General features: G+C 43.0%; 1 protein-coding gene across 2 annotated transcripts in view; it reads left to right on the forward strand.

Annotated features, from left to right (window-relative positions):
* The first annotated feature begins 1085 nt into the window (after positions 1 to 1085).
* The window catches only part of BNC1 (basonuclin zinc finger protein 1), a 28905-nt gene continuing 9742 nt past the window's right edge, over positions 1086 to 20248 (forward strand). The window contains exons 1-3 of one of the 2 annotated variants that reach the window (XM_054451977.2): positions 1086 to 1224; positions 17571 to 17670; positions 18735 to 18970. In XM_054451977.2, the coding sequence (XP_054307952.1) occupies positions 1126 to 1224; positions 17571 to 17670; positions 18735 to 18970 (435 nt within the window). In that variant the 5' untranslated portion in view covers positions 1086 to 1125. Of the gene's footprint in view, positions 1225 to 1479; positions 2592 to 17570; positions 17671 to 18734; positions 18971 to 20248 lie in introns of those variants that run through there. The other variant, XM_054451976.2, reaches the window with a different exon arrangement.

A 20248-nucleotide genomic window follows, 5' to 3' on the forward strand; every position in this document is an offset into this window, starting at 1 on the left:
CTTTTCCTCTCAGAGAGGGAAGGAAGAGCTTTGTTTCCTTTTCAAGGATCCCCACCAGCAGCAAGGCAGGTGGAAGAAACTGAGGGAAGAGGAAGCAGGACCCCCGCCGCCCCCCCAGTCTAGCCTTTACAGACTCCTTTTAAGGAGCTGAAGAGGCTGGGAGAGGCTTGCCCTGCCCCGGGGCAGCAGAAACCCGGGCGCCGCTGCAGCAGCTGTGGGCGATCTCCGTCAGCTCCTGGGCTCCAGGATCCTGCGGCCTCAGCCCCTCCGCGTCTGCTCTCGGGGCCACCACCTCCAGTTGGCTTCTCCAGGGCACTTCATTTCATTCCGTCCCTAGCATCCAATAAGACGCGAAAAACTTAATCCCATTTTACAACTGAAGCCACTGAGGCCCAGAAAGCAAAGCCATTTGTCCTGGGAAAGTGGTCAAGCTGGGACTTTAACTCTTCGGACCACCCAAGGGAAGGTGTGTGTGTGTGTGTGTGTGTGTGTGTGTGTGCGCGCGCGCGCGTGCGGTGGGGGGGCTTGTTTTGAGTTCTTAAGAAAACCTCCTGGCGACCCCCTTCTTTCACATCCCAGGACGCTCGTCCCGCACTTTCTCGGGAATGAGGTTTCTGCAGGCGAGGGCGGCGCTGCCTTCTTCCTCGGCCGCAGTGAGACCCCGAGGGCGCCCCAGGGTAGGAGGGGAGGCCGAATCATCTTCTGAGAAGAGCGCCAGAGAACTTCAGAGCGTTTCGCCCTTCCCCGGGAGAGGCAAACACCGACACGTCTGTGTCTTTTACCAACAAGTGCCTTCAAGCCCGGCGGGGGCAGACACCTCCGCGCCGGCCGCCGGCGAGGTCTCCGCGGTCTGCGGGGGCCACGGCCTCGCCTCAGCTGCGCTGATTTAGGGCGTTATTCGGTCCTGGGGCGGGAGGCGGCCTCCCGGGCGGCGAAGCAGCGCCCGCAGCCTGGGGCGACCAGGCGGTGGGCGGAGGGGGAGGGGCGGAGGGGCGTCCCCGGGGCGCAGGGGGCGGGCGTGCGGGCACACGCGGTGCGCGGCGGGGGCGGCCATCGTGCGGCGCAGCCTGGGCGCTTGGGGAGCCGCCCACTTCGCCGGGTCGCGCCCCGACGGCCGGAGCGTGGATGCGGCGGCGCCCGCCGAGCCGGGGCGGACGCGGGGCGGCCCGGGCCGGGGAGACGCGCCGGCAGCCCCGGCACCGCAGCGGTCGCAGGATGGCCGAGGTAAGCGCGGCGCCCTCCGCGGGCGCGGGGATTCTCTGTGCGCGGGGCAGGCGGCCCGGGACGCCGCTGGGCTCCGGCTCCCGTGGGTACCTGAGGGCCACCTCCCGAGGGCCACCTCCCGAGAGCTGCGCGGCGGAAGGGACCGTGGTCTCCGGCCGGGAGGCGGGGGGGACGCTGGGACCCGTCCCCGTCCGACGTCCCGGAGCCGGCAAACGGTGTCCGCGCCGGATCAGCGGGCGCGTCGGAGGTGCCGGCGGGCGAGCCTGTGGAAATCGGCGGCGGCACTCGGCGGGTACCCTACACGCCACTCCCCGCCACCCGCACCCCGGACTTCAGCCCAGGACGTTAGGACTTGCTGTTTCCACCTGTGGGGGTCGATCCCTTGTTTTTTTCTTTTACCTCAGAATTTGTGAAACAGCTGATATTTCACACTGGCCGTCTTTCTCCCCGGGGATTGTTCCTCTGGAGAACGGGGCGCGCGGCAGCCTCCGGTCACTCTGACGAGAATTGCGGAGACGGACGGGGCTGGCCGTGAGGAGGCTCCCGTCCACTGCGGGACAAATCTTTTGTAGAGCAACAACAACAACAAAAAACAAACTTAAAAAGCCCACAAGAACAAAAAACCCACGACTGAAAATCGCTATTTAGACAGGTCCGGTCCGAAAGCTTCCGGGACATAGACCGAGCGTTGACCGTGTGCGGGGCAGATTTGACCAGCTTCACTGAGGACCCTGGAGTCCTTGTCGCGGCTCCGCGCGAGGTGGCCCGTCTTTCAGAAAGCGCTGGGACGGGGCTAAGGCGCTTGGGCTCCGGGGTGGAAGCCGGGCCGAGCCGCGTCCGCCGCTCCGAGGTTTCCTTGGAGTGACAGGAAGTGGGCCTGGGCTGCGGAGCCCGCGGCTGCGCCCGCCGCTTCCTTCAGGGGTTTGCATGGGAAGCGCCGGGACGGGAAGCCCCCGGCCCCCGACTTCGAGCTCCCTTAACAGTCCCGCCCAGCCTGGCCTCGGGACCTGCGAGCGCGTGGCTCGCCCGTCTCGGGAGCGCCCCGTCGGTTCCGTGCTGGGAGCCGGGCGGCGGCGGCGAGGCTGGGGGCCGCGGGCGGAGGAGGAGGAGGCCGCTGTGGGGTCTCCCGCTGCTCCTGCGGAGCCGCCGCCCAGACCCGGAGCCCCGCCGCCGCCTGGCTTTGCCTGAGCTCCTCAGGATTTGTCAGCCAGATGTGACAAGATTGTGGCGAGGCGAGTGAAGGAGATCTGATATTAATCAGCGCGTAGCTCCGAGCCAAACTTTCTCAAATGCGGTGTAGAAACATGTTCTTCTCATTTAAGGCATCTCTTTGTGGCTGCGGGGCTGCCACCGCTCCGAGTCTGACAGTTAAGTGGAATGCCATCTCCCAGCCTTAATTGTGTGAGTGAAGTTGTGTGTGGTTGGGGGGTGGGGGGCATCAGACGCTGGGGGTTCGCTAACGTCCCCTGGTTTTATGGCTGTGCTCGCCGCAGTCCTCTGAAGGCCAGGGCATTTAAATCGGCCCAGACGCCTGGTCTCAGCCAGGCCTCTGCTGTTAACACTTAAGGGGCCTAAAAGAGGCTCCACCGGTGTCCTGGGAATCCCTGTCAGAGAGAGAGAGTGTGTGTGTGTGAGGGAGAGAGAACATGTGTTACTGCATAGGACCACAGAGCAGATGTAGCAACAATTTTTTAAAAAATATTCTTTTCATCAAAGCGACAAGATTTTGGCTTGACAGTAAGTGAATTGAAAAACGGCATTTGGCAGATTTTTTTTTTCATTCGCTGTTTATTGTTTTAATTTGCTATTCGATTTTATGGGATCTCTTCATAAGATTCTAAGTCTTCGACCCTGAGTTTGCAAATACGTGTTTATGTATTGAAACTTTGGTTCAGTGATGGATACACTGACTCTCTTTTCAGTGATCCCTTCCCAGATTCGTTGATACATATTATTAAAACCTTGTTAAAATAGTTTGTCAAAATAGAATTTTGTACATCATATAAAAGAACATTACTTCAGATGTTACAAATTGTACTGGATTTGATTTGCTCTTTAAAGAGGTGTGAAAAGATAGCTTCCCCTTTTGTGATGATGAGTTTTGAGAAATAACTTTATTCTTTTTGGCATACTTTCAGATGGTTAAAACGAATAAGATACGAGTCATCGTTTGATATCTCATCTAATTAAAGTTTGCTAAGTAATTTCACCAAGAAACTATTATTATTTCAAGTCAACTGTTGGTTGAACGTGTTCCTGTTGTAGTTAAATGCTGAGAAGAGGTGGTGAAATCTTCACCTAGCACACATGCTGCTCACACTTTGGGAACTCGTAATTATGTTCAGGCATCTTCATAATTTAATTTGAATATCGTCTGTACCTATAGTGTCCCTTCAGACTAGTAAGGATTTAGGGACATTCTCCTCCTTCAGAAAGTGGTTAAAGTTTTTTGGCCATTGATACCTACAGTGATCTGTTTGCTGTGGTTATAATTCACATTAGAAATATTGACTAACATGAAGTAATTGCCTTGGAAGCATGAGATTTACTAGAGGGCTATTTTATTTTTTATTGCATCTCCCCCATGTAGCAGTTAGGCCTGCATCCCAGGCCCATGCCCACTTTCTGTACCTCAAGATCATCAGATTGGAAAGACGATCCAACCCGATAGATGAGAGAGAAAAGCCATACAGGTTTCCCTGTAGAACAAAATAATTGTCCCTAAGCACACATTTGTCATTTATGAATGCCTAGGGATAAGTATAAACAGGGGAACATTTTAAAAGTTCAATTTGTCAGTAAAATTAAACTGCAGCTTATGGAGTGGAGGGCAGAAGTGTCTTTTAGCTTCTGTATGTGGCTTTAGAAGTAATTTTGATGTGGCCATTAAAAGGGATGCCCTGAAGGTTCCACAGGGTAAATTACTTACAGGAGCGTGCTTCACCCCAGGGTGAATTTTCTCCTCTACAGATGTCATTTAGAGTGGGTTACTTTTGTCAGAAACTGTCCTTTTTAGAAAGAACTGAAAATACCTTAGCTAAGGTAAAATCTCAATGATGAGCCACCCATCTTTTTAGTATCTAAAATCAAGATTTAGGGAGTTGGTACTTTTAATTACCTAATTCCAAGTGTTCTACTGCAGAGTTTTTGTTTCTTTATTTTTGATGACTTCTCTGAGAGATGTTAAAGATAACTGGATTCTGCTCAAAAGAAGCATCTGGAAAGCATTTCTTTTTCCTTTTAAACTGGTTTCCACCTGAAAACCTTATTTCTGCATATCTTGTCATTCTTTGAAGTCCTTTTCCTAATTCTGGAAATTCCAAGATTCCATTGTGGCACCATTTCTCCGCACAGACACATGCCTATTTTAGCCAAAGAGGGTGGGTATAAACAGAGAACAGACTTGTTTCTCCAGGGTCCAATTTGGGGCCTTCTCAAACCTCACGTAGTTAGTTATAGGCAAACAGACTGTCACTCTTGCCGTCCACACATGGACTCATTATTATAAACCAGCCTAACAAATCACAGGAGGACTCTGCCTTGGGGAAATGATAATTTCATTCAACTAATGTGAAACAAAAGAGAGATGGAGAAATAAAATGTGAGGGTCAGGTCCCAACAGCCCTGTCCATAGGGAAATAGTTGCCTCAGGTAAACTCTTAATTCAAGGTTCTAACGTTTTTTCATATAGTTAGATCAGTTTGATTGTCTCCTCCTACAGATTATTTGTGTGATCCTACCAAATACTCAAACCTCAAATTTTTTTTCTAGCTGTACATCAGCTTCTGGAAGTGTTGTCCTTGTTCTGTAGTCCTCTAATTGTTTCTTGCATTATTCATTATGAAGGTAAAATTTTTATACTGTCAACTCTTAGCATTTCATGATACTTCACGCTGAATTTGAAGAAAGGGATCAGGATGGCATAATTAACTAAATTTGATCTTTTCTTTTTAAAAACTTAGTTTCAAAAACCTAGTTCTCAATGAGTCCCCAAAAGAATGTTTTACAAAATTTTACTTAGAAATGTTCACAATTTCGTCTTTATTTTGTATCAGCAGCAGTAGTGAAGTTGCATTGCTTATGTAACTTAGGTAAAATTATGCTAAAGTGTAAGTGTTTTGCTCTGTGTTTTTTTCCTCAGGCTGATTCAACTATGTTCGGAAAGTTCCCTTTACATGCAATTAATATCTTTTGGTTTTTTGTTATCAAAGGTTTCTAAAGATTACCTCTGAAGTTTCCCAAATTTAGGTTATAAAGGAAAAAATATATCCATATAATTTACATTTCTGTACAGTTCTTAAATTTTTTTGAAGAAGAAATATTTGGCTTGGCTTTTAAGGTAATGTTTGCATGTTTTTCAGCTATTGCATATATTTTCAGTTTTTGAAACTAATAATTTTAAGAAAAAAAGCACAGACATTAAATTATTTTGGCACAGAGTTTATACTTTGATTCATAGACATCAAAAGAACAAGTATTTTCCCCATCACTGTCTTTGAACTAAGCAGCTAGAGAACACTACAAATGTGTCATGCATACTTTAAGCTCACAGGTAGACTCAGCCCAATATCTGTCACTTGAAGGAGCTCTACCTCCCACCTGCCCTTTCTCTGCCAGGCCCTTCTCCATGCCCTCAGTCTTCTTTGGTCTCTCATTTCATCCTCATACTTGCAGTGAGAAACCAGATTTTGTCCATTCTCCTTTAGTGTTGTGTTTATCTTGCAAATGCTGACTACCTGGTTTCTGAGGCTCCCCACATCCCCTTTTAACCATACTTGTGGTAAACAGTGCCTCCCCATTGTTTAGAAAGTTAATGATCCTATGAACCCAATAAAGAGACTCCTGGCTGCTCATCTGGACAGCCCAGGCCCACCTTACGTTGTCTTTCAAGGTAGGTCTCACTGCCCATAACAGAGACCTGTGCTCTGTGGCCCAGGCTCCTTGGCCTGACACATATGTGCATGGTAGGCTTTACTTTGTACCTAGGCTTGTGGTATTTCTTGCATGCACTGATGAGAGCATGCCTTCTTCCTGGAGGAAGCCCTCTCTGGCCTCTCTGTATAACCTTGACTTCTCCATTTCTCCTGTCTCACTCAAACTATTTAATTTGGGGGACAGTAGGAGTTTGACTTATTTTTTTCACTTTTTATTATAGAAGATTTCAAACAATCAAAATTAGAATGAAACTTGGTAATATGTGCTTGGGGATTCAACAGTTACCAACTTTTCGGCCAGTCTCATTTCATCTATATTTCCTACCCATTCCCCCCATCATAACCAACACTAGATTACTTTAAAGCAAATCCTAGGCATTATGTAATTTCATTCATATATATTATAATATGAAGCTCTAAAATACGAAGGCTGTTTTTTAAAAAACCAGGGCAATATACCATAGAGCACCTAAAAAATTAACAATAACTGTAATGTTATTAAATTTCTAATTGGTGTTCAAGTTTCCTTGATTACCTGATAAACTTTATATTACAGTTGGTTTCTTCAAATCAGGATTCAAGTAAGGTCCATACATTGTCTTTTTTAATATATAGGTTCATACTTTACTTTTTTCCTTGCAATTTATTTGTTGAAAAAGCTGGATCATTTGTCCTGTAGAGTGCTCCTTGGTCTGAATTTCAATGATTATTTCCTTGTAGTATCATTTAAACATTCCGGTATCTCCTGTATATTCTTAAATTGGAGTTGAGTAAGAGGCTTGATCCAATTCAGGTTTAAACTTTTTTGTCAAGAACACCAGATGTGTGGTGGTGTGTATTCAGTCCAGAGGCAAATGGCCTCCTATTTTTCATTAGGAGTTGTGGAATGGTGATACTCTAGTTCTTCATTTATTTGATCCACATTCAGAGAGAATCTTTGTCTCATCAATGATTTTTTTACCCTGAAATACAGGTTATATAGCAAAGGATACATACTTGATTTTTTTCCTTTGTTTACCAATTTTCAGAATAGTTAGTTGGTTTCCTAGCATTTTCTAAAAGTGGCCAATGAGTTTTGTTTGTTTTGAGTATATTTTGAATTCCTAGATTTTAACACAGTGAATGACTCATGCTAATTTTTGACAAATCATATTCTCTACTCTGCTGTTTTTGACCAGCCCAGTTGTGTGATTTTTCTTGCAGTCATAGAAGTCTTCCCTAGTGTCAGACACTGGGAATTACTCATCTTTGTGTCTCCATGAAGCTCCCCATGGTTACCAAGTACATGGTAGATGCTTTAGAAACAAACAAATAAAAACCTTGTTAAATAAATGATTATCATTTTCTTAAACTATTAGTGGAAGATGATGGCATGATGTGTTGAGTGTCTGCCCCATGTTTGTTTCTCAAGGTCAGCTAAAGTCCGACGCTCTCACCTGCAGATAAGCTGCCTCACATTAAAGGTCTTGGTGGGTTTCACCTCTCTTCTTCCCGGTTGTCCTTATTACCTATTTGGCAAAGGGTGATACTATTTTTCAGAATCCTAGTTGTACCTCTGTGGGTTTGCATATGTAAGAAAAACAATGGGAAACTTAAAAAGAAAAAGTGAAAGAAGTGAGTGAAAAGTGAGAGGTGGGAAGGTAAGGAGAAGAAAGAAAATCCAGTTCTAATAAGGAAAGTGAGAAGTGCAGAGGCAGAGCAGCTCCAAAGAGCAGTGGGGTAGAGAATTAACTCCGCCCTTGAATGATGCAGTTTCCTAAACCAGGAGGAAGGCTGGCTCTGCAGCCACAGAAAGAGTAAGAATGACAATTTCACAACAGGTGAAGTGAAGCCAGGCTCTCCACCTAGACACCAAAGGTAGCCCAGCTGCTTTAAAAGATGTCTTGTTTTATGTGTCCTGATTGGCAGTTTTTGATATGCACGTTAGCAACAATTATCTATTTAACATTCAATATTTAAAATTATCTGTTTAAACAATTATCTATTTATTCAACATTTAAAAAGTACTACTTAGAAAAAACTGGCCAGGCGCGGTGGCTCACGCCTGTAATCCCAGCACTTTGGGAGGCCAAAGTAGGCAGATCATGAGGTCAGGAGATAGAGACCATCCTGACTAACACGGTGAAACCCCATGTCTACTAAAAATACAAAAAATTAGCCGGGTGTGGTGGTGTACATTTGTAGTCCCAGCTACTCAGGAAGCTGAGGCAGGAGAATCACTTGAACCCGGGAGGCAGAGGTTGTAATGAGTCAAGATCCCACCACAGCAGTCCAGCCTGGGCGACAGAGCCACACTGTCTCCAAAAAAGAAAAAAACGGAATCAGGAGTTCAAGACCAGCCTAAGCAACATAGTGAGACCCCCGTCTCTAGAAAAACATTTTTTTAAAAGTTAGCTGGTTATGGTGGCATGCGCCTATGCGGGGTTTAGGAGGGCGAATAAAGTGGGAGGATCCCTTGAGCCCGGGAGGTAGAGACTGCTGTGATCAGTGATCACTGTCCTCCAGCCTGGGTGACAGAACAAGACCCTGTCTCAAAAAAAGAAAATCCTGAAGCATTTTTATTGTAAAGCTTGGTGGCTGTTGAAAAGTGATTTGTGGTTTGCCAGACTGGGTTTTTTAATTTCAAGTTGAAGAGTTACGATTTTTTCCACTGAGAATCTGGCATAGCCTTAGAATCTCACACGTAAGAGAGGACCACAGACTCTAAACTTAACTTCGGTAATCTCTGCTAGTGAGTCATTTTCCACGTGGTTTTTACATGGCCCTCTCCATAGTCAACTGGAAGATCAGTGTGTAAACTAGGAACTGCATTTGGCTGCAAATTAAAAGAATTCCTAAATAATAGTTGCTACCCTTTCTTCTCAGCCATCCTTAGGGCATGACCTCGGTGTTGCCTCATAGTCACAAAAGGGTATCTGAGCTCCTGCCATCAGGTTCTTGTTCCAAGAAAGAGGAAGAGGGAAAGGCAGACAGGTCTTACAGTAGAGTCAGCTGCTATTTATGAGGAGTTTTCTACAATACTTCACCCAACAATTTGTATTGTATACCATTGGTCAGTACTTAAGTCACCTGACCACCAACTGAGACTTGGAAATTAAAGTTCCATTTACTAAGGCATATTGGGGAAAAAGATAACTGGGGGAAAAAGATTAATAATCAGTAAGCATAGTACAGTTCTCTCATTGATTTGTTCAATCATTCGTTTACTTTCTCAAATAATACCAATGGAGGGCTTACCAAGTATCAGGCCCAGTGCTAGGTGTTGGTTTGGAGTTTTAGTTCTTTCATTGCCTCTTGCAGGAATGATTCATTGTGAAGCAACTTTTATAGGGGCTTTTACCTTAGATATTTTTGGTAGCTCTGTGCAGAGTCGGACCACCAGAGCCCAGAAGACCAAAGAACTTACTTGTTGTGGGTCTGGCAGCAGTAACAGTCTCACTGTATTGATTGATTGCTTCAGCTCCCCATCTGTGTATCCACATTAATATGGCTAACAGGCCTCTGAGGTAGGCAGGAGTAGGTTTCCAGCCCATGTGATAGCCAAAGGCACCAAGGCATGGAACTGAAGTTTTTACATGGCTTAACTGGAAGTAAGACATAGGTTGAGGCCAATCCTAGGTTTTACTACCTCTCAGTGAAAGGTGCCCAGTGAGGTGAAGGGGAAGGAGCTCAGGTTCCCCAGCCCTGCAGCCAGAGGTATCATTTTAATGGAGAGATTATATTCACTTCATACATTTAAAAAAAAAAAAAAAAAGCCTTACTGTTAAAATCCAGACTCCTTCACCTGCCCCACAAGGTCCTACGCAGAGTGGTCTCTGACACCTCTCTTATTCCCATTTTCTGCTAATAACCTCACCAACTTCACTCCAGCTACATTGGCCCCTTAATTGTTCCTTGAACACCCGTCTCTATTGTGCCTCAGAGCCTTTGCACTTACTATGCCTTCTCCCTTAAATACTTCCTCTGTCTCCAGTCTGCACATGACCAACTCCTTGGCATGCCTTGGGACTCAATTCACATGTTACCTCCTCAAAGGCTCTTGATGATGACTCAATCTAAAACATTCTTACTCCTGTCCCTATCCCTCCATGCTACTCAGTTAAATCATTAGCATAGCTTTCTTCTTAGTTTTTTTTTTTTTTTTTTTTTTTTTTTTTTTTTTTTTTTGAGACGGAGTCTCTGTTGCCCAGGCTGGAGTGCAGTGGCACAGTCTTGTCTCACTGCAACCTCCGCCTCCCGGGTTCAAGCAATTCTCCTGCCTCAGCCTCCCAAGTAGCTGGGATTACAGGCATGTGCCACCACGCCTGGCTAATTTTTGTATTTTTAGTAGAGATGGGGTTTCGCCATGCTGGCCAGTCTGGTCCCGAACCCCTGACTTCAGGTTCCTGCCTCGGCCTTCCAAAGTGCTGGGAGTACAGGCATGAGCCACTGCACCCGGCCTCTTCTTAGTTCTTTCATAACACTTGCCTTACTCTGAAATGATACTGTTTGTTGTTCATTTCCTGTCTCTGCCCTCTAGAATATAAGCTCCTTGAAGGTAGGGACCTCATCAGTTTTGTTCAGCATTTTAATGTGTAGAATTTAGAACAATGCCTGGCTCATAAATGCTCAGTAAATACTTCAATGAATGAAATGTCTTCACTGTGTGGAACTTTAATGTCCTCATCTGCAGAATGTGTATGATAATACCTAACTCTGAAAGTGGTTTTAGGAATTAAATGAAACCATAACTGTAGTTAGCACCAAATACTGATATTTCAAGGCATAACCCTCCCCTAGTATCCAAATTTGAGACTATTCCGGTAGCCTGTAAGTTCTTCACCTTCCTCATCTATAAAATGGAGATAGTAATACCTAATCTCCCTGGGTAGTTGTGAGAAAGAAATGAAATAATACTTGTACACTGATTAGTACAGTGTTTCACATGTAATAGATGCTCAATAAGGCTCACCAACTGTGTGACCCTGGGCATGTTACAAATCTTCCATAAATTTAAGTTTCTGAGAATAATTCTCTCCTCACAGTACTGTAGTGAGGTTTAAAATAGATCACATGTTAAACCATGTCAAAAAGCAGATGCTGGAAGGGTGGCTAATCTACCTACCATTGAACTCAGCCTTGTCCAGTAGAGCTTTCTGTGATGATGGAAATGTTCTGTATCTCCACTGTCCAATAGAGTAGTCACTACCTACATGTTGCTACTATGCACCTGAAATGTGGCTAGTGTGACCAAGGGGCTGAATTTTACATTTTATTTATTTATTTATTTTGAGATGGAGTCTCACTCTGTCACCCAGGCTGGAGTGCAGTGGCGCGATCTCAGCTCACTGCAAGCTCTGCCTCCCGGGTTCACACCATTCTCCTGGCTCAGCCTCCCCTGTAGCTGGGACTACAGACGCCTGCCACCACGCCCGGCAAATTTTTTGTATTTTTTAGTAGAGACGGGGTTTTGCCGTGTTACCCAGGATGGTCTCGATCTCCCGACCTCGTGATCCGCCCCCCTCGGCCTCCCAAAGTGCTGGGATTACAGGCGTGAGCCACCGCGCCTGGCCATTTTATTTGATTTTAATTAACACAAATGATTCCCCTCAAAGGGCCAGTGCTGTGAATCTGGGAACCCCAAAATTCCCTCTTCCCCTTACCAGTTAGTCCCCCAGGAATATCCCCCTGGGTTTATCTTCAGTGAAATGAAAGTATGTGCACATACTAGAGATGAAAACAGCCTTGAACTGAACAGTTTTTATTCTGAGCTCAATTCAAATCCCATGAGAGGCCCACTCTGTCTGGCACTGAATATCTGTGTATATACCCAACTATGTGCCTAGCCTGATCACTGCCAGGAATTCAACTCAGCATCTCCTGACAAGAGGCCTGTGGTAGCATCTCCTCAAGCCAAAGGTAGAACAGCGTGTCCGAGAGACGAAGTGGGTCCAGGAGCCTGCCTAAAAACTAGGTCATAACTTTCTATCCCAAGACTGCAAAACCCAATCTTCCATCACATACGAGGTGTGTCAGTAGTTTTTAGATAAATGAGAAAACGATAGTTACAAAAAAGCAAACCAGGATTTTGAATGTTGATTTGTAGCACATCAAAGTGATTAATAACAATTCTGAAAATAGTCTGATTAAGATGAGTGCGTTAAAAAGCAATAACCGTGTCTTGATGAGTTCAGAATGTTGTAAACATCTGCTTTATGTTTCTGAAGAATGGAACAAGAATGGATTCCAAAGGCTATACATTTTAAGAGTTTTCCGTTTTGATTTACATGAGTACTTTTTGTCCTGTAATTAGAATATTTTCATTTAATTTCATTTGAGAAGCTTTCATTTATCTTTAGATAATGGTGCTGTAATTTTACTATGTCGTGGAGTTCTAAGATGGGTGGAAAAACCCAAGGGCCTTGATATTGGAAGTTTTCTTAGACACTGTAATTAGCTTTTTTAGTTCATAAATAATTCCTCTGAGATTTATTTCCATAGATGTTTAATGAGCTTTATTAAGCCTTATTCAAATGGGCTCATGGAGAACCACAAGAATATTTCTCATAAAGCTGCATTCATTCATTGAATTATAGACAAAATTATTTAAAATTGTCCCGAAACTGAAGCTAAAATTGTCCCCAAACTAAAACTATAGGTCCCAAATGCCCATGGGGGTGGTATAGGCCCCCCCCAAGGGCATTTGGCAGTGTCTGGAGACATTTTTGGTGGTCAGAACTGGAGGGTAGGGTGTAACTGGCATCTGGTTTGTAGCAGTCAGGGATGCTGACCAGACGTCATACATACAGAACAGCCCCCCACTACAAAGCATTATCCAGCCAAAATGTCAGTAGTGCCAAAGTTGAGAAAACCTGACCTAGGTGACAAGAGATGCAAAAAATAAGTTTCAGTATTAATCTATGAAATGTGCTTAGAATTGTTCCCTCTATGATTTTGCTGTGCTGAACCTGAGACAGTCACCTGGTTTCCTGGGTTGCATGAGCCTTTTGAGCAGAGTCTTCAGGAAGCATGTGCTTAAGGACATCTCTACTTCTGGTTAAAGCAGGTCTTATTTTCCAAATAAGCAAAATGTGAATTTACTCATATAATTCCAACATCTTGTTTTTAAAGAGTGAATGGGGCCTGGTGCAGTGGCTCACACCTGTAATTCCAGCACTTTGGGAGGCCGAGGCAGGTGGATCATCTAAGGTCAGGAGTTCGAGACCAGCCTGGCCAACATGGCAAAACCCGTCTCTACTAAAAATACAAAAAAAAAAAAAAAAAAAAAAAAGCCAGGTGTGGGGGTGCATGCCTGTAATACCAACTACTCAGGAGGCTGAGGCACAAGAATCACTTGAACCTGGGAGGCGGAGGTTGCATTGAGCCGAGATTGTGCCACTGCACTCCAGCCTGGCCAATAGAATGAGATTCCATCTCAAAATAAATAAAAATTTTAAAAAAAGGAATGGCATTTTGAGGGATATAATCCAAAATAAGAACTTTTCTCCCTTTTAAAATTTTTCTGTAAAATGGTCATATTTATAGAATCAAGATTGTGAAATATTTCAGAAGTTTAGTACTGAGTGTACTGGTGCTATTGAGAATGTAGCAATAATTGGTTCATCTGTGAGCTGATGTTCAGAGGGTTGCAGCCAAGTTTGAGATGCTGGACAACATTTTAGGTGTATTACAAACTAAGTTAATCATGCCTTTTAGAATTTTTGTTTTGACAATGTGTAATGTAAATTCAACCATCACTCACTTGTATCCTTTAACTTACATTCAAGGTAACCATATAATTATGTATATAGGTATACTTACATAGATGTATACTGTTCATGTATTTAATACATTTGTATGTGTATATGCAAGTAGAAACTCTGCAACCAAAAAGTAAAATAATTTCTGTCATTAGAACAGTGTTTCTTGATTTTTTTCATTAACCTCCACACCTAAGGAGATTTTAGACATTTTTTCCTAATTGTGCCTCTCCAAAGAAATTTTAGTATCACACCATTGCGAAATAGGTTTATGTATGTATGTACATCTGTGTTTATACATAGAGTAATTCTTTCACCCCCTAAGACCAATTTTTATTCCTTTGGGGATGATGGCATCACCCTTGAGAATGCATGCATTATTAAAGTGAGTGTTAATCACATGGAGTTCTTTGTATTATACTGTACAGTTTACAAGAGCAAAACCTTTTCTCCCACATTTCTTGTTTTTTGGTAGCCTCTTGAATGGATTAGGTAATGCTGTTGCTATTTACTGTACACCTCAGTTATAAACAGCCCTATTCCGCATCACCTGAAAATGCCTAGCTGCAGCTGTGTTCAAACCCATTCTAGTCCAAAATAAATCGTAGAAGACAGTCAAATCGTGAAAAATTTAACCTGTATTTAAGCAGGGTCACTGGTTTTTTTGTTTTGTTTTTTGAGGCAGAGCTTCGCTCTGTTTCCCAGGCTGCAACCCCTACCTCCCAGGTTCAAGCGATTCTCCTGTCTCAGCCTCCTGAGCAGCTGGGTCTACAGGTGCATGCCACCACACCTGGCTAATTTTTGTATTTTTGGTAGAGACAGGGTTTCACTATGTTGGACAGGCTGGTCTTGAACTCCTGACCTCAGGTGATCCGCCCACCTCGGCCTCCCAGAATGCTAGGATTACAGGCGTGAGCCACTGCGCCCAGCCTGTGTTTTAATAACATTTTTATTGAGATGTAATTGACATACCATGAAATTAACTTACAGAGTGTACAGTTGAGTGGCTTTCAGTATATTCATGGAGTTGTGCAGCTATCACTGCTATCTAATTTTAGAACATTTTCATCACCTCAAAAAGAAACGTGGTCAAAATTTGAAACTTCTGTGTTTCAAAGGATACCATCAAGAAAGCGAAGATAACCCAAGGATGAGAGAAAGTGTATGCAAATCATATATCTGGTAATGCACGTGTATCTAAAATATATAAGGGTCTTGTATAACTCAATACTAAAAAGGTAAACAACCCAATTTAAAAATAGGCAAAAGATCTGAAGAGACATGTCTCCAGGGAAGACATACAAATGGCCAATAAGCACATGAAGAGATGCTGAGCACCATTCGCCATCAGGGGAATGCAAATCGAAACCACAATGAGATCCCACCCATAGTCACTAGGATGGCTCTAATCAAAAAGATAGACAATAACAAGTGTTGACGAGGATGTGGAGAAATTGGAACCCTCATACGTTGCTGGTGAGAATGTAAAATGATACAGCTGCTTTGGAAAAGTTTGGCAGTTTCTTAAAACATTAAACGAGTTACTATGCAATCCAGTAGTTCTACTCCTAGGACTATACCCAAGAGAAATGAAAACATGTGTCTACCATATTCTTGTACATGTTCCTTTTGGGGAAGATGAAAATGTTCCAGAATTAGATTGTGATGATGGTTGCATAATTCTGTGAATATGCTATAAAAATCATTGAACTGTACACTTTAAATGGGTGAGTTATATGATATGTGTGAATTGTATCTCAATAAAGCTGTTTTTCTCAAAGATGAAAACAAACCAAACAAGAACACACTCCCTCCAACTACTACCCACTAGCAGTCACTTCTTATCCATACCCTACTCTCCACAGCCCCATGTAACTACTAATCTGGTTTCTGCCTTTATCAATTGGCCTGTTCTTTGACATTTCATGTAAATGGAATCATACAGTCTGTGACTTTTGTGCCTGGCTTCTCTCACTTAGTACATAATATTTTCAAAGTTCATCCATGTTGCAGCATGTATCAGTATTTCATTACTTTTTATTGTTCAGTGGTATTCAATTGAGTGGATATATCACATTTTATCTGTTCATCAGTTGATGGATGTTGGGGTTGTTTCTACTTTTTGGCTATTGTGAATAATCTGCTATGAACATTCATATACAAGTTTTTGTAGACATGTTTTTGGTTATTTTGGGTATATACCTAGGAGTGGAATTTCTGGGTCATATAGTAACTCTATGTTTAACTTTTTGAGGAACTGCCAGAATGTTTTCCAAATTGGCTGTACCATTTTACAATCCCACCAGCAACCAATTTTTAAGTGGAGACTGATCATATACTCCTTAAAATGAATTTCCCAAGTCTTCAGCTAGATTCTCCTTTCCCTCTCCCCCATGCAGGGCCACATAGTCCCTCAATTGGCAGATTAGAGGTTTAAACCTTAATTGTAAGGCTTTTTATCCCTCGCGCACACACACACACACTTGCCAGTTTCAAGACTTGTGAATCGTACAAATTCTACCCAGCAGCTCTTCCCAGGAACCTCACTGACAAAGCTGCTTTGAGGGCTTTTGCTGTTTAATAATAGATTATATTCTTCAGGACTGTATCTCCTTTGAGAAACTCGTCTTAAAAATATATGTGAAGCTTTGTGGGTTTTGTTGTCGTTGTTTTTGTTTTTTTGAGAGGGAGTCTCGCTCTGTTGCCCAGGCTGGAGTGCAGTGGTGTGATCTCGGCTCACTGCAACCTCAGCCTCCCGGGTTTAAGCGATTCTTCTGCCTTAGCCTCCCAAGGAGCTGGGACTACAGGCATATGCCACCACGCCGGGCTAATTTTTGTATTTTTAGTAGAGACAGGGTTTCACCATATTGGCCAGGCTGGTCTTGAACTCCTGACTTTGTGATCCACCCACCTTGGCCTCCCAAAGTGCTGGGATTTCAGGCGTGAGCCACCACGCTCAGACAAAGCTTTGCTTTTAATACTAGAACTTTGTTGGACATGTACATCTCTATTTTCAATTTCAGCTATATTTTTGTACACTCTATACCGCCACATAAAACATGGCACCGTAACATGCAAGGGGTATTGATGCAAGGCTTGTTCAGCCGGTGTCTGTCTCTGACAGTCACATAGTTCAGTGAGTGGCGTCAGGGAATCACCCTCAGTGTAGTCAGCTATTACATGTTCTCAAATCTTATTTGTATTTTCAGCTTCTACCATATCTGTGGGCGGGGGGAAATAAATTTTATATGTAGATTACTCTGAGTTCATATTATTCTCCCTTTTACTTGTTCCAAGACAGCTTCTGTATACTTTCCAGGGTTGCTGCTTTGGTCAACTTAGAAATTTGGTGAAAATATGTTTACCCTTTCTATGACCTTAATAACAGTGCAGGAGATTTCATTCTAACCCATAATCTTTTCTTATAAAAAGTTCTGATGTTTAAGCTCATTCTTGAATGTGGAATATCTGTGTAATCTGTTCACGGTCTCCAGGTGCAGGGGTGGCTGCTCATCTTTCCAGGGTACAATATACACCTCTGGGCCTGGCACACAGTGGGCACATATTGCTCAATAAATGCTGCTGAATGGAGGAATATGTTTTGTTTGAAATACAATGAATGTTTCACACATCACTTACATGCTCCACATACCTGTTTTCTCCTGTTTTTCAGGCTATCAGCTGTACTCTGAACTGTAGTTGCCAAAGTTTCAAACCCGGGAAAATAAACCACCGTCAGTGTGACCAATGCAAGCATGGATGGGTGGCCCACGGTAACTTTATTTTTCACCCTCTCTTGGCCTGTAGTGTTACCTCTAAGTAACTTAGAGTTATTCAGGAACTGATTTAATATTTTAAGAATGACAACTAACTAGTAAACTAGTAAGTTACTAGCATGTCCCAGGTAACAGGCTAAGATTCAAAGAGTCTTGAATCTTAACTACTCTATATGGGAAGTGTCTTATTGACCTCATTCTAAAGATGTAGAAACTAGTGCTTCAGTGCTATCATTCTGTAATGATAGAAGTGTTCTGTTCTATCTAATACACCCTCTAGGCTAGGATTGCCAGATAAAATACAGAACGCTCAGTTAAATTTGAATTTCAGATAAACAACAGATCATTTTTTAGCCTAGGTATATCCCAATGAATATTTTCAGTATGTGTATATCCCACTCATTCATTGTTTATCTCAAATTTACATTTGGATTTAACTGGGCATCTTTTTTTATTTGCCAAATCTGACAACTCTACAGTAGTCACTTGTGGCTACCGAGTACTTGAAATGTGACTAGTGTAACTGAGGAATGGAGTTTTAAATTTTGTTTAATTTTAATTTAATCTAAATGTAAATAGCCATATGTGACTGATGGCTATTACATTGGACAGCGTGGCCTTAAGGGGGTTAATTTGTTAAGCCCCACAACTAGAAAATGTCAAGCCCCACAACTAATGCTCAAACTCAGATCTCTCAGATTCCCAAACCCAGATTCTTCACCCCCAGACTCTGTGCTTCCTGATTAGCTATTCTCTTGATTATGCACCTCCCACCTCAGTTTTTACCCCTTTTCTTTATTCCTTCCTTGTTTGTGACTATTTCTTTCCTTAGCGAGGCCACAAGAAAGGGAGAAAAGTCTCAGGCTAGTTCATTTATTTTAGAAGTTCCTGTAAATAATTTGAAGTTTCATAGCTATTAAGGTATTTAATCATTTGTATATTCATGTATTTTCTGTGGAATAAATAACCAAGAATTAGTCCTAATCTACTTTTTTTTTTTGCAGTGTTTCTCTTAGAATTAGAACTTTTCAAAATGACATTTCCTCAATTTGATTTTTCAGCTCTAAGTAAGCTAAGGATCCCCCCCATGTATCCAACAAGCCAGGTGGAGATTGTCCAGTCCAATGTAGTGTTTGATATTAGCAGCCTCATGCTCTATGGGACCCAGGCCATCCCCGTTCGCCTAAAAATCCTACTGGACCGGCTCTTCAGTGTGTTGAAGCAAGATGAGGTTCTCCAGATCCTCCATGCCTTGGACTGGACACTTCAGGATTATATCCGTGGATATGTACTGCAGGTACAGTAAACATAAACATTGTCCTCCTAGGGTGTTTTCTGAAATTTGTGCCCATATAACTGACGTAACCCAGTTACCTCCCAATGCTACAGCCCTTGGTGGCCATCTTTCCCTTTAATACTTCTTTTCTAATGGCCTAAGCCCCTACCTCATGTTCTTGGGGGGAGTCCAAGGCCTTCCTCCAAGATACCTATGAAGCTTTAGGAGCATTACATATTCTCTGATTTGGCTTTTACTAAACTACCTTTTCCACAATAAACCATTTGCCCTATTTCAGGTGCTGCCTCCATGTCTTTCATTAGTCCCAAACTACTTACTGACACAAGATGCTGTCTGTATCAGATTTTACTGAGAGTTTGGGATTGAGAAAGGGAACTTACATGAACCACACAGCAAACAACTTACAATTTCATAGCACACCTTCCTGTTCTTTAAAGCCTTCTGCCATCTCACTGATGTTCTTCCTTCCTAGGCTCTATTTTTTATGATATTTCTGTGTTCATGTATGCATTTGCTCATTCTCAATCTCTCTCTCTATATATATATATGTATGTGTATGTGTGTATATATATATGTCTCCCTCCTTCCCTCCCTCCCTCCCCACACCCCAGTTTTCTTTTGGCATCTTCATATATTCTCTTCTTTTCTCCAGTATTCCAAGCCCTTCATCCTCTCTGTCCTCTTTATTTTGCAGAGTAGTTTACCTCTGTTCCCAGATCATGCTGAGTGTGTAGGCTTCATGTTTCATTTCCAAAGAGGCTATCAAGGTGTTTTTAGAAGCAAAGAACACGTTTCCTGAGATGAAGCATCATTCCTTTAAGATATGAAACAGCTACAGCATTGTATTTTCTTGCCATTACACTAGAAAATGTCAAAAGTTTGGTAAAAATTTCAATGAAATGGGAGGCGAACATATTTCCAAGACCAACATAGATGTCAGTCTTACTGAGGTAGGCCGTGTAATTAAAATGAACACTAAAAACAATTTTATAGACCTAGATCCTCTCCCAATAATCCTAAGCTTAGGCATATTATCCCCATTTTCCAGTCAAAAAACCAGAGGCTTAGAGTGCCTCAAAATCATGCTGAAAGTCATTTCACTAGTATGTGGCAGACCCAGAATTTGTACTCACTTCTTTTTAACTCAAAAGACCATAATCTTTCCCTGTAAAAATGTTTACTCACCTCTAGTGCAGGACCCCCAGCAGACTAGAAACAACCGTTTATGTAGAGTAGTATTATGGTCTTACGTTATGACATAGATCAATATTTAATGAT

This window comes from Pongo pygmaeus, chromosome 16, assembly GCF_028885625.2.
Source record: "Pongo pygmaeus isolate AG05252 chromosome 16, NHGRI_mPonPyg2-v2.0_pri, whole genome shotgun sequence".
Classification (NCBI taxonomy): Eukaryota; Metazoa; Chordata; class Mammalia; order Primates; family Hominidae; genus Pongo; species Pongo pygmaeus.